Here is a 12,987-nt window from a genome sequence, read left to right as displayed (position 1 = left end):
TAATACTATTTTATTATGATAATTGAAATGTCAATAAATTGAAATCATCATGGATAATTGGATCGCCGTCATATATTAACTTGAGAGTGCGTTGAAATCATCGTGAATATAGGAGTTAACACCAAGTGAACACAATAATATTTTTCGGCTATTGATGAGAAATTTTAATAAAAAAAACATGGATTTAACGAATCCGTTTTTATTTGACAATATTTTCACTCAGAATCATTTATAATATATCAACTTTAATAATCGGAGGCCTATGGATTTGGTTATTAGCATTAAACCTAACGAATGACGATTCCTCAATGTCAATGAATTAAAGGCCGCCATTTATAACATAAAGAGAACATATCTGAGACGAAAGCTTTACTAATATTTTTTGTTATAAAAGAGGTTATAAAATACCACTGTTAGTTGTACTATACACGAAGCCTGTGGTACAGGTAAATGTTCCAGTCAAATGTGGTTGGTAGATATCACACTAGTGTGTTCTAGAAAATGGTCCGACTCTTACATATAACGTGCCCTTAAGATCTTGGAGCGCCATTTCCTTTTCCCGTGCGAGAGCCTACTCTAACCTGTATGACATGAATGGTCAAAGCTGTTTTTGGTATCGACCACATCCTTGCATAAATAGCACATACCTGAATTACGTAGCTCACTAAAACCAGGTCTCGGTACACGTGCAGATATTTGTACATAAAGTATTTCACAGCATTTCTAATCAATGAATTGCTATGCATTTGACACTTAAAGTAATTGGTGAATACCAGTAAATATCAACGTTAACATTAAATATATTTTAATTGAAGGTATACATTATAACTTCTTAAATCACTGTGACCATTACAAAAATGTTGGAAAAAGGATCCATCAAGCACCTTAATAAAACATTCAAAGTCCATGGGTTACGGTTAGGTTAAATCTAACTACGTTCACAATCTGTTGGTTAAGGTTTGGTTAAATCCAACCTTATTCGAATTCCGTAGATTTAGGTTAGGTTAAACCCAGCTACGTTCAAAGTCCTTGTGTAAAAGTTATGTTAATGCCAGCTATGTCCTTGTGTTAGGTTAAGGCTAAATCCAACTACATTGAGTCCATGAGTAAGGGATCGGTTAAAACCAACTACGTTCAAATTATAAAATTATACTTTGGTTAACGTAAGGTAAAGTACCGGCCAAGATGCAAACGTCGTTTGAAGAACATAAATTTAAATTTTAAAAGAAAAACATTTTTTATTTTGTTTTGAGGTTCAATATTAAGCAAGCATAATACATATTTCCCTTGCAACGTATGAAGCTGTAATTAGGAGTTGAGCAATTTCAAAGATAGAAGATATTATCAGATTTCCAATCAAAAAGCATTAACGTTTTACCGGAAATGTCCTTATACAAAATAAATGTGTTTATGAGTAAATTTATAATAACTACATAATCAACAGTGTTCTGAGGTTTTGGGGTGAATGCAGCTATTTAAGATTTTCAATTGTGTTACCAGGAAATTAAATTTATCCACTATTTTTCATTATTTTTTAATTACTTACTTATTTGAAAATTAATCATCAAGAACTCTCAAGACTTTGTTGATTAGGTAGTTTTGCGCATTTGGACAATCAAACAAAGTAATGATGTCGAAAGACTTTCCTGAAATAATGTGAGTGCTTCTTGATCTAAAACTGATACAATCTTCTTTTGAAAAAAATATGTTTAACTACTTAATTCCGCAAAATATGTCACAAAGAAAGCATGCTTTTACTCCCTAAAATGATCGTTCCCCAAAAGTAAATAAAACATTTGAACTTTTGAAACGGTTTAATTTTTTACCTTCCCCACCCTTTTTGAACTGTGGAAGGTCCTTAAATCAAATTACTTTTAAAGTCTTTTTGTTATGCTAAGGTTAAAGCAAGGCTCGTCCAAAGTCATTGGGTAAAGTTAGGGTTAAATACAACTACGTCCAAAGTCATTGGGTTAAGTTAAGGTTAAATACAACTACGTCCAAAGTCATTGGGTTATGTTAAGGTTAAATACAACTACATCCAAAGTCATTGGGTTAAGTTAAGGTTAAATACAACTACGTCCGAAGTCATTGGGATAAGTAAAGATTAAATACAACTACGTCCAAAGTCATTGGGTTAAGTTAAGGTTAAATACAACTACGTCCGAAGTCATTGGGATAAGTAAAGATTAAATACAACTACGTCCAAAGTCATTGAGTTAAGTTAAGGTTAAATACAACTACGTCCAAAGTCATTGGGTTAAGTTAAGGTCAAATACAACTACGTCCAAATTCATTGCGTTATGTTATTTAGTTTTTTTTTGTTTTTTACATTGCATAAGGGAATGATTAGGTTTTGTTTTTTACATTGCGTAAGGTAATGATTAGTTTTTTTGCTTTGATTTCTTTGCATCTGGTAATGGTTAGTTTTTGTTTCGTACATTGCATTAGGTAATGATTAGTTTTTGTTTTTTACATTGCATAAGGTAATGATTAGTTTTTTGTTTTGTTTTCTTTGCATCTGGTTATGGCTAGTTTTAGTTTGGTACATTGCATTAGGTAATGATTAGTTTTTGTTTTGTACATTGCATTAGGTTATGATGAATTTTTGTTCTGTAAATTGCATTTTTATATAAATGGGTTAATAATAGGTTCTATGGCAATTTTGAAACCTATTACAGTGGCTGAATTCATCCGTTTACCACTTTATTCTTTATCTCAGCAAATAACATCGTTTTCAATACATCCATACGCATACAAACGTCTTTCGAGCGACCTTATTTGACAGCTTGTGATTAAGGTAGATAGCATGTATATTGGTAACGTCATGTTTACCGCGATGTTACATAGCTGAGCTAATGCTATCTTTAAAACATACTTGACAGGTTTTTGCAATACGGATGTAATGATATCAGCTGTCAAAATACTAATGCCCGATCTATAGAATATGAATTTAAAGTTATACTTTCGAACAATATACGCCATTATATAGCGCATAATTTTACAATAAGACTTTGTTATTTTTATTTAAAAAACAGATAATAGGACATCCTATGGTACATGGTCGACATACGTTATGATTTTTTCATAAAGCAAAACAAATATAAAAACTACATATAGCAAAACAAGTATCTGTAATTTTTTGGCCTAAATGCTTAGTAAAATCGTAACAAATTAAGCACGAGGACCACGGGCTACTTTAATTACTTAATCCACCGAATATGTAAAAAAGGAAAAAGACGAACTAAACAGAATAATAAATGTGGAAGTAAACGTGTATATATGGATATGGATGTAAGAAAATTATGATGTGATCGTGTTATTCGTTATTGTTTTTGTTTTTTTGAAATGCATGAACAATCTACACGAGATTAGGAATATACTGATAGGTAGGTAATGTTTGAATGTTATAATAAGATGTTTGGCAAATGCCCCCAATTAATTTAGAACTATTTTATTTGATTGAAAAAAATCCCAATATATTTAATATATTTGGATGCGTACGAACATATCTTTTCCTATAACGTTGATCATTACAGTATCTACCCACAAGGAGATAGTGAAAACGATCTCCCAAGTCTAGAATACAATATCCTTCTTCATAAGGGGTATTATTCCAGCGTCCTGTTTCAATGGTAAATTTTAAGTTCATGGTTCATAGTTTGCAAAAGGATATGGCCTTTTTCGATGGGATCATTTTAAGGTAAGGCTCAAACTGCATATACTCCTTTATGAAACGGTCATGTTTCCCTTTATTTGAAATTGTCCTGGACTCTGACCATGTTTGAATTAATTGGTCTAATAAAACTCCTTTAATAATCTGAGCATGTTTCTGTCGTTTTTCACATAAGTATTGCTTGAGATAATATAAAATTTGCTATAACTTTTATATTTTTTCTTTGTTCAAACATACCTTTCACAACAGTATTCTATCACAAACGACGATACGCTGTTATTGAAATTGAACATGGATTTGTAATGGTTTTCGAATATCAGCCATTATATTAATCAAAAAACGAGTTAAATATGTCTTTGGGAGAATCTATCGGTTGCATTATATGCATGTATTCAGCGCCGAAAAGTTACAAAGTGAATATCTGCATAATGTGTATCTCGCTTTGAGTTCCAAACACTTAAAATATCTAACAATATGGGAGCCGGTGACGGGGGTGGCCATCTACAGTAAGGACAGTGAATTCAGTAGCTTGCACTGTCAAAGATATAACATCTGACGCTTAGAAACAATAACAAATATTGTTTTTGTGCATATGCGGGGTTACACGTGTGTAAATCTTTGGTGGTTTGTATGTTATCATCCACATGTGAAACATATTGCTTTATTCAGTAATATATTCCAGTCATAAGAGCACATTTTAGGGACAGTGTGAAAGAGGAAAGTAACAAGAACTTAATTCATTAACAAGCACTCCATTAAAGCAAAGTGTATTTGTCTGAAAATGACACCACCACCTCAATGATATCGGGAAGGAAATGACACCACCACCTCAATAGTATCGGGAAGGAAATGACACCACCACCTCAATGGTATCGGGAGGGAAATGACACCACCACCTCAATGGTATCGGGAAGGAAATGACACCACTACCTCAATGGTATCGGGAGGGAAATGACACCACCACCTCAATGGTATCGGGAAGGATATGACACCACCACCTCAATGGTATCGGGAAGGAAATGACACCACCACCTCAGTGGTATCGGGAAGGAAATGACACCACCACCTCAATGGTATCGGGAGGGAAATGACACCACCACCTCAATGTTATCGGGAGGGAAATGACACCACCACCTCAATGGTATCGGGAAGGAAATGACACCACCACCTCAATGGTATCGGGAAGGAAATGACACCACCACCTCAATGGTATCGGGAAGGAAATGACACCACCACCTCAATGGTATCGGGAGGGAAATGACACCACCACCTCAATGGTATCGGGAAGGAAATGACACCACCACCTCAATGGTATCGGGAAGGAAATGACACCACCACCTCAATGGTATCGGGAGGGAAATGACACCACCACCTCAATGGTATCGGGAGGGAAATGACACCACCACCTCAATGGTATCGGGAAGGAAATGACACCACCACCTTAATGGTATCGGGAAGGAAATGACACCACCACCTCAATGGTTTCGGGAAGGAAATGACACCACCACCTCAATGGTATCGGGAAGGAAATGACACCACCACCTCAATGGTATCGGGAAGGAAATGACACCACCACCTCAATGGTACCGGGAAGGAAATGACACCACCACCTCAATGGTATCGGGAAGGAAATGACACCACCACCTCAATGGTATCGGGAAGGAAATGACACCACCACCTCAATGGTATCGGGAAGGAAATGACACCACCACCTCAATGGTATCGGGAAGGAAACGAACTTTGATGGCCCGTTTTTTATTAATCAGAAAATTATACATATTCCCGTCTAAAACCCAAACTATGTAAAGACTTTCGCCAACTATTTATAGCCAACTTTTTCACAGCAGTTAATTACTGAACAGTCGAAGGTTTCACAAGGTTGATAGTGAACACTATGAAAGAATGCACATTTATATGAGTCAGCATTTATAGAGTTAAATGGAGTTTGGTAGAATCGACATCGCAATTCGATTTTAAAAAAAAAAACTAATAAAAAAGGACTTACTTCATTAAACTGTCCAAATATTGACAAGTTTGCTTAAAAAATTACCTAACAAATAATAATTATATTATGATTTTCATTATAACATATAAAGAGCATGATGTTGTTTTTTGTTTTTTGTATCATCATTACATAAAGTTCTACCATAGTTTCTGTTTTTGTAGATGATGTAATTGATATATTTTACTATCAAGACGCATTCGCTTACAAACATCCTGTGTTTTTCCGTGTTGTACTACTCACAGGTCTCACAAAGACCGAAACGCGTGAAATGGTTCCGAATAGAGATCTGAATGACAGAAGCTCTAGATATAGCGTTACGATAAAAGTTCTGCTGTCACCGCATTAATATTGAGGGTTTGATGATGCTGATTTTAATCTAAAAAAATCTGTACTATATGGAATATGTTTAAATTCATACACAGCTTGGAAATCATATTGACTGGCCTAGAGTTTTATCTAATATGATTTTTCAAGCAGTTAAGTCTTTACAATTTAAATAACATATAATTATTTAACTCATTAGTTTTTTAAGTCCGTGATCCAAACTAGTCAATCTGTTTTGCAACATCGTACTTAGATCAAATTATTACAAAAGTTGAATACTATCCCAAAGCTACCAATATCACACCTAAACAGTTGTCTAAACTATTGTTAAAATTGCAATAATATAACAATAAGAGTATTATATCGAATTTAATTTTGTTAAACATATAGAGCGGGCACCGGTGTAATAATAAGCCTTGAACACGCTGACAGTAGACACCATGGGTCATAACTCCTCGTTGAAAATTCACACTGACAACATTTCTATATTAAATTGTGGTCAGCACAATTATTGACACCTGATCAAAGTTGACATTTGATCAATCATGCGGTCAAATTACGGTTATCACAATTTAAAATAAACATCAGAGGTCGAACAAACTCACAGTTGTCTCTCGAAAAAAGCAACTTGTGCAAGGTTACTAGAAAGAGTCTTTGCACTATATCGCCAAGCCGATACGTATGAAGGGTTCTAACTGCTAATAATTGTCAATTCTTTAAACTATGTGGGCTTTGTCTTCTATATGTGTAAATGTCTGTGTTCTTTACACTGACATTTGTCATCAAATTTACACATATGTACGGACACCTGTAAAGTAAATAAAACTATCAGAGATAAAAAGTGATAAATACTGCAATTTGTGATTTTATCATACATACCTGAGTGGCGAGTAAACATTGAATGTCAAGATTTGAAGGCGAAAACGTACCTCATCATTTAAAAACAGTTTTAAAATTTAGTGTTAACTCAAAGATGGCATCAATCAATGAAACTTCTGTAGTCACTGGCGTTACAACGGAGGCAATTGATGCAACTTCTGTAGTCACTGGCGTTACAACGGAGGCAATTGATGAAACTTCTGTAGTCACTGGCGTTACAACGGAGGCAATTGATGAAATTTCTGTAGTCACTGGCGTTATAACGGAGGCAATTGATGAAAGTGCCAACGACGGGAAGTCTACCACGATGAGGCATTGGCAAGAAGACAAAGGAGTTCCTGAGAGCTTGCTGTACACTTATGAGAACAGTTTGTGGACAGATGTGACACTGGAATGTACAACAGAGGTCAGTAGTATAATTACTATATCATGATTTAAACGTAAGGTTCACAAATAAACAACGCGAAACGTTTTTTATTTAAAGGTAATTTCACATCGATAACGATGTTATTTAGAAGTACTTAAGGGCATTCAGATTCGGTTTTTCAAACAAGTTTGAATTATTTTATTTCGTTTAATTATGCCAGTGTAGTCAACTGAATTCGGCTATGTTTGTTTTTGAATATAAAATGCAAGGGTTTGGAAAACTCCAGGATGATAAGAAAATAAATATTTCGAAATTACGTACACATTTATGATGTATCGAGTATTGAAAGTATGTGTTTTCATATGTATTATAATTTACAAAATTACTTTTAAAGACTATCGTTTATATTTCTTTAAGCAAGCTTCATATTCCATCAGAGCATCGCAGTAGTCATATTATTTATAACTGAACCATACACTCGTCACCATGTCCGTTATTTCATTCGTCTATCGAATAATCGTCAGTTACAATATATTTTTATTAGCATTTACTCATTCGAATTTTAGATCAAGCTCAACATTAAAGTACATCAGCATGGGGGAGTGTCCTATCATTTTGCTCTTACCCCAAAGGTCAATGTCACACTTATATGTGGATTGTCTATTACTTCGACAAGGCCGTCGCCATGACTTTTCTCACGTTCCTGTAACAGCTGTTCTAGTTATGCGAAATTGAATGTTGTGTACATTTAAACTATATCTATTCCGTTTGTATAACTTATGTTTGGTATATCCATACCACCATATGACCATTAAATATCGCTTTTCTATACAACATAGTATAACAGTAGAATTGTGTGTGTCTTCACAGTGAGATAGAGGGTGATTGTACACCAAATTTTAAAACGTGATAAAAAAAAACTTTATAACAGTAGAATGTTGTGTGTTTAAGCCATAGCATAACAGTGAAACAGTGTGTGTTTAAGCCATAGCATAACAGTAAAACAATGTTTTTAAACCATAGTATAACAGTAGTGCGCTGTGTGTTTAAACCGTAGTATAACAGTAGAACGACGTGTGTTTAAACCATAGTATAACAGCAATACGTTGTGTGTTTAAACAATAGTATAACAGTAGTACTTAGTGTGTTTAAACCATAATATAACAGTAGTACTTAGTGTGTTTAAACCATAATATATCAGTAGTATTGTGGGTTTAAACCATAGTATAACAGTAGTACTTTGTTTATTTTAACCGTAATACAACAGTAGTACGTTGTTTGTTTAAGCCATAGTATAAGAGTAGTACGTTGTTTGTTTAAGCCATTGTATAAGAGTAGTACGTTGTGTGTTTAAACCAAAGTATAAAAGTAAAACGTTGTGTGTTTTAACCATAGTATAACAGTAGAACGTTGTGTGTTTAAACCATTGTATAACAGTAGTACATTGTGTGTTTAAACAATAGTTTAATAGTTGTGCATTGTGTGTTAAATCCATTGTATTAATGTAAAACGCTGTGTGTTTAAACCATATTATAACAGCAGTGCGTTGTGTGTTAAAGCAAAAGTATTAATGTAAAACGGTGTGTGTTAAAACCATATTGTAATAGCAGAACGTTGCGTGTTTAAACCATGGTAAAGCAGTAGTACGTTGTGTGTTTAAACCATGGTATATCTTTAGAACGATTTGCGTTTATCTTCAGTCAGGTGGTCATGTGACCGCGAAAACGCCTTCTTTTCTATTTTGAAAAATTATCAATAGTTAAGCGAACAACTGACCTCAATAACAACTCACTCGGAAGGATAAATACACTGGCAAAGAAAATCGGCCAGAAAATCGGCATCATGTACAAAAATTATTTCCACTTAACCCATCCGCAAATGCTGAAAATGTGCAGCATTCAACGATAGTGAAATCTCTTTCTGTGGTGAATGAAAAACTCACTTACAACATGAATTCTCTCTTTGCCGGTGCAATTCTGAACATCCAATACGTTATTGTTCAATATCAAAATAAATTAAATCCATTGAACATGTGGCGATTGTTTGCAAACACTCGTGATCTGTGTAGTCTGTGACTTGCGGAATAATTGTTTCATGAGTATATACTGTTTAGTGCCTGATCCACGTATATGCACTTTTATACGCTTTTTATGATTTGAATTGATACTGACGAATAGAAATGCAAATGTTTTGGCTACAAACGTATTGATTAAAAAGTGAGCTGTTTTGAGAACTATCTGAGAGGCGCATTTAACATGGATACAAAGTGTCCCGACGTCTACAGGGAAACAACAGTTGTCCCCCTTTTTTAAAGTATCTGAATATTTATAATAATATATATAAGGTGAATTATTATATTTATATCAGTAAAGTTACAGGATAAATATAACTAATGAAAATTACCGGGACAAGTCCATTTGCCAACTATTCAAGCAAATATCCTGTTCAGAGGCTCAAAGCTCGTGCCCGAAAGACAATGGGCGAGAGAAACAATACGTACAAGCATCTCAAACAAACAACACATGCATCGACCTAGCTTTATCAATGAATGTTTCGGCCAACGGCTCACCCGATAAATTCACCCGCCTTGCCAGATAAACTTCCTTCATTCATGACACTTACCTAGTTTTTTTATTCTGTTTACATCATACTGTAACATATCGGTGCTGTGTCTATATGCTATAGTACAGCAATGACATGTTGTGTGTGCTTACATCAATGTTTTCTGTCATTACAGAATGGAGACACGCAATTCATAAAAGCCCATAAAGATGTATTGGCTTCCCGAAGCACTGTTTTTGAGGCTATGTTGTTTGGTCCAGCGGCTGACAAAGAGGATATAGTAAAGATTACAACGTTCAGATACGAACTCATGGACTTACTTATAAGGTAAGTTATCATACATGTTCATTGAGTTTGTTTTTATTGTTGCGTTTCGCAGTTCTTGTTTTTTTCTGAGACGTAACCATTAGTTTAAATGGTCTATGTAACAGGTATAAATACATTTATGGGATAATGGACGTAGTGGAGGTGGGGTCCTTTTTAATGCGGCATGCATGGACATCTTGTTAATTTGCGTTCGTAAATCACTTATCCCCTATCCATTCGATTTTCAATGCATGTTATTACTTTTTAAAAATACTGGTGTTAATAAAATGTGTGGGACCATCCCGACAGTGCCCAATACTTCTGTCTTATCCTGCAAACCTCAAGGGATAAATAGATCCCCTAGTCGCATAACACCCAAGATATTAATCGTTTTCTATATGTGTCATATACGACAAAATAACACATCAAAATATAATTTTATTACCTGGTCTTTTGTGTGTCAAAATTGATGATTTCTTAAAGTCAAATTTCAAAAACCATGTTTAAGGGCAAAACGAAAGCTGTAAACATTTCGGAAATGGTCTGTTGTTGTTGTTTTTTGATTGAACTATCGGTGTTTTCCTTGATTTCACAGGTACTTGTATTCAGAGAAGACACATTTTACCGAAAGCACATCACGCCTCATGTTTGAGATGGCTTATTTTTACCAAGTTCCCGCACTAGTCAACTTATGCAGTCAATATCTTCAAAGCATCGCCAGAGAGGACAACGTTTGTGAGATACTAGACCTTGCTTTGCAATATGACAACGTCGGTCTTAGACAGGCAGCTTGCGATTATATCGATCAAAATGCAACCATAATTATCGAAACAGATAGTTTTGTACATGTGTCCAAACTGTGTCTCGAGTACATTCTTAAAGCTGATACGTTTCACGTTGATGAAAAGACAATACTACGCCGGGCAATAGAATGGGCAAAACTTTATCAGGGCAATGATAGTCTAAACATGGATGAAGATATCAGATTCAACATAACCGTGAAACATTTTCGAAACACCATTGGGAATGCGTTTCAATACATCCGTCTAGGAGCTATGTCTTTTGCTGAATTTTCAGAATGTGCAGGAAGCACTTTGGATGCAGAGGAAATAAAGGACATTCTACTTTTTACAAATATTTGCTCCACAGATGAGTTCCATCAAAATAGATTGCCGAAAAAGAAAATACTTGAACTCAAGAACGGTATATCTTCGTGGACCGCGCATTCATTCAGCAGATCATCTGAATCAATGTATAAGATAACTGTCAAGAAAAATCTTATCTGCGAAGGAATCAAATTTTCCAAACTATCTTTGTCAGCAACATGGGGTAATCCAGGTTATGGCGAGCCCAATCTTGATTTCTCTGTTAATATAACCATCGAAATCACTCGTACAGGACTAAATTTTAGCTTTAAAACAGCTATGCAAGCTTTATCCTTGCACACCATCAAATTCGAATCACCAGTTAACCTTAAAGCATCTAAAGATCCTTACACACTAGTTGTTAAAATAGAATTTCAACCGAATCCTCTCAACATTACAATCAATGCCAACCAGGCTGGCGTAGGATCAGCTACGGTAGAACACGCAGAGGTGGAGTGGAATAATCAGTTCTCCATTTTACACCAAATTCATTTTTCAAACATGTCTAACAGAGAATTGAAAGACAAGGAAAGAAAATGTGGTGATGAAAGATTGATATAGTTTGTTGATGAGGGAATAGTTTACACAGTCACTGGGTTAGATTAAGCATTTTAAATGAATTAGTGTTTTATTGCAATATAATCGACGCAAGCTTCGTACATTTTCTAAATAAATCATTTTGAGTATTTTTACTATCAATTTCAAAAGCAGTACATGTTTTGGTCAGTTCCGAGTAGTGTATTTGGTTTGGCAAGTACAACATAACGCGGAACACTCATAATATTTAATTGAAGTTCTTTATTTTAATGCAAACATTATTTGGGGACTGCCACACTTCTGGTAAACAGTCAGTTAACAGTGATAACTAGAGTGTATTACAACCAGTCTAAATAAATGGTTTGAATATCGCTTGAAGTATTTCAAAACTAGTAATTCTTTTTGACATATTCGGTTAGCCTCAGTGTTGTGAGAAACTATTAGGATATTTTTATAGTTTGTAAGGTTTTAAGAATAACTGAGACAAGTGTGAAGTTGCATGAATATTGTTATTTAGTTTAAGCTCCCAGTGAACTAGACTGCTAGTTCCAAGGCGGCGGAAATCCCAGCATCTATTGATAAAGCTATGTCGATGCAAATGTAGTCTGTTTGATTTGTTACTACGTATTGTATCTCCCGCACATTGTCTTTCGGGCACGAGGTTATAGCATATGAACAGGATTTTCGCTGGAATGTTTGGCAAATGGACTTTTCCCGTAATTTCCATTATATTATTGTACTACTTTGTATTACTTCCGTTGAATGAATGACTAATAAACAAGTTGTGTAAACACATGTGAATGTGTTTGCCGTTTACCTTGTCATTTAGTTTGCTATTTGATATATTTAAATATAATCATGTCTCTTTGTTAACAGAACATGGGCGTTTAATCGTCGATTGGGCCACAAGCTGAGAACCCTTTTCTTGAGTAAATAGGATATTTGCTTGGATGTTTGGCAAATGGACTTTATTCCGAAATTCTCATTGTATAATCACGATAGTGTGCCCTACGTCCGTTGATATAATGATCAATATCGGTTGTGTATACACATATATATGTGCATGCAGTTTTTGTGTTTGATTTACTATGTGTGTGTTTTAATATATATGTGTCTCCTTGTTACTAGACAAATGGTGTTTTATATTGTTTATAATTGTTCTATACACATATACAATAAAGAAGTGGAA

General features: G+C 34.7%; 1 protein-coding gene across 1 annotated transcript; it reads left to right on the top strand.

Annotated features, from left to right (window-relative positions):
* Positions 1 to 10,769: 10,769 nt before the first annotated feature.
* LOC128222363 (uncharacterized) lies at positions 10,770 to 11,822 on the top strand. The gene has a single exon (XM_052931339.1). It carries the CDS (start codon positions 10,770 to 10,772, stop codon positions 11,820 to 11,822), a length of 1,053 nt encoding a protein of 350 aa, XP_052787299.1.
* Positions 11,823 to 12,987: the final 1,165 nt, after the last annotated feature.

The sequence above is a fragment of the Mya arenaria genome, chromosome 16 (assembly GCF_026914265.1).
Source record: "Mya arenaria isolate MELC-2E11 chromosome 16, ASM2691426v1".
NCBI lineage: Eukaryota > Metazoa > Mollusca > Bivalvia > Myida > Myidae > Mya > Mya arenaria.
The sequence above is the reverse complement of the archived record's forward strand: the minus strand, read 5'-3'. Positions and strand labels throughout refer to the sequence as shown.

What these genes read in the sequence shown, in the direction of transcription:
- LOC128222363 (XM_052931339.1), top strand. Translation starts at nt 10,770, where the DNA reads ATGGCTTATTTTTACCAAGTTCCCGCACTAGTCAACTTATGCAGTCAA.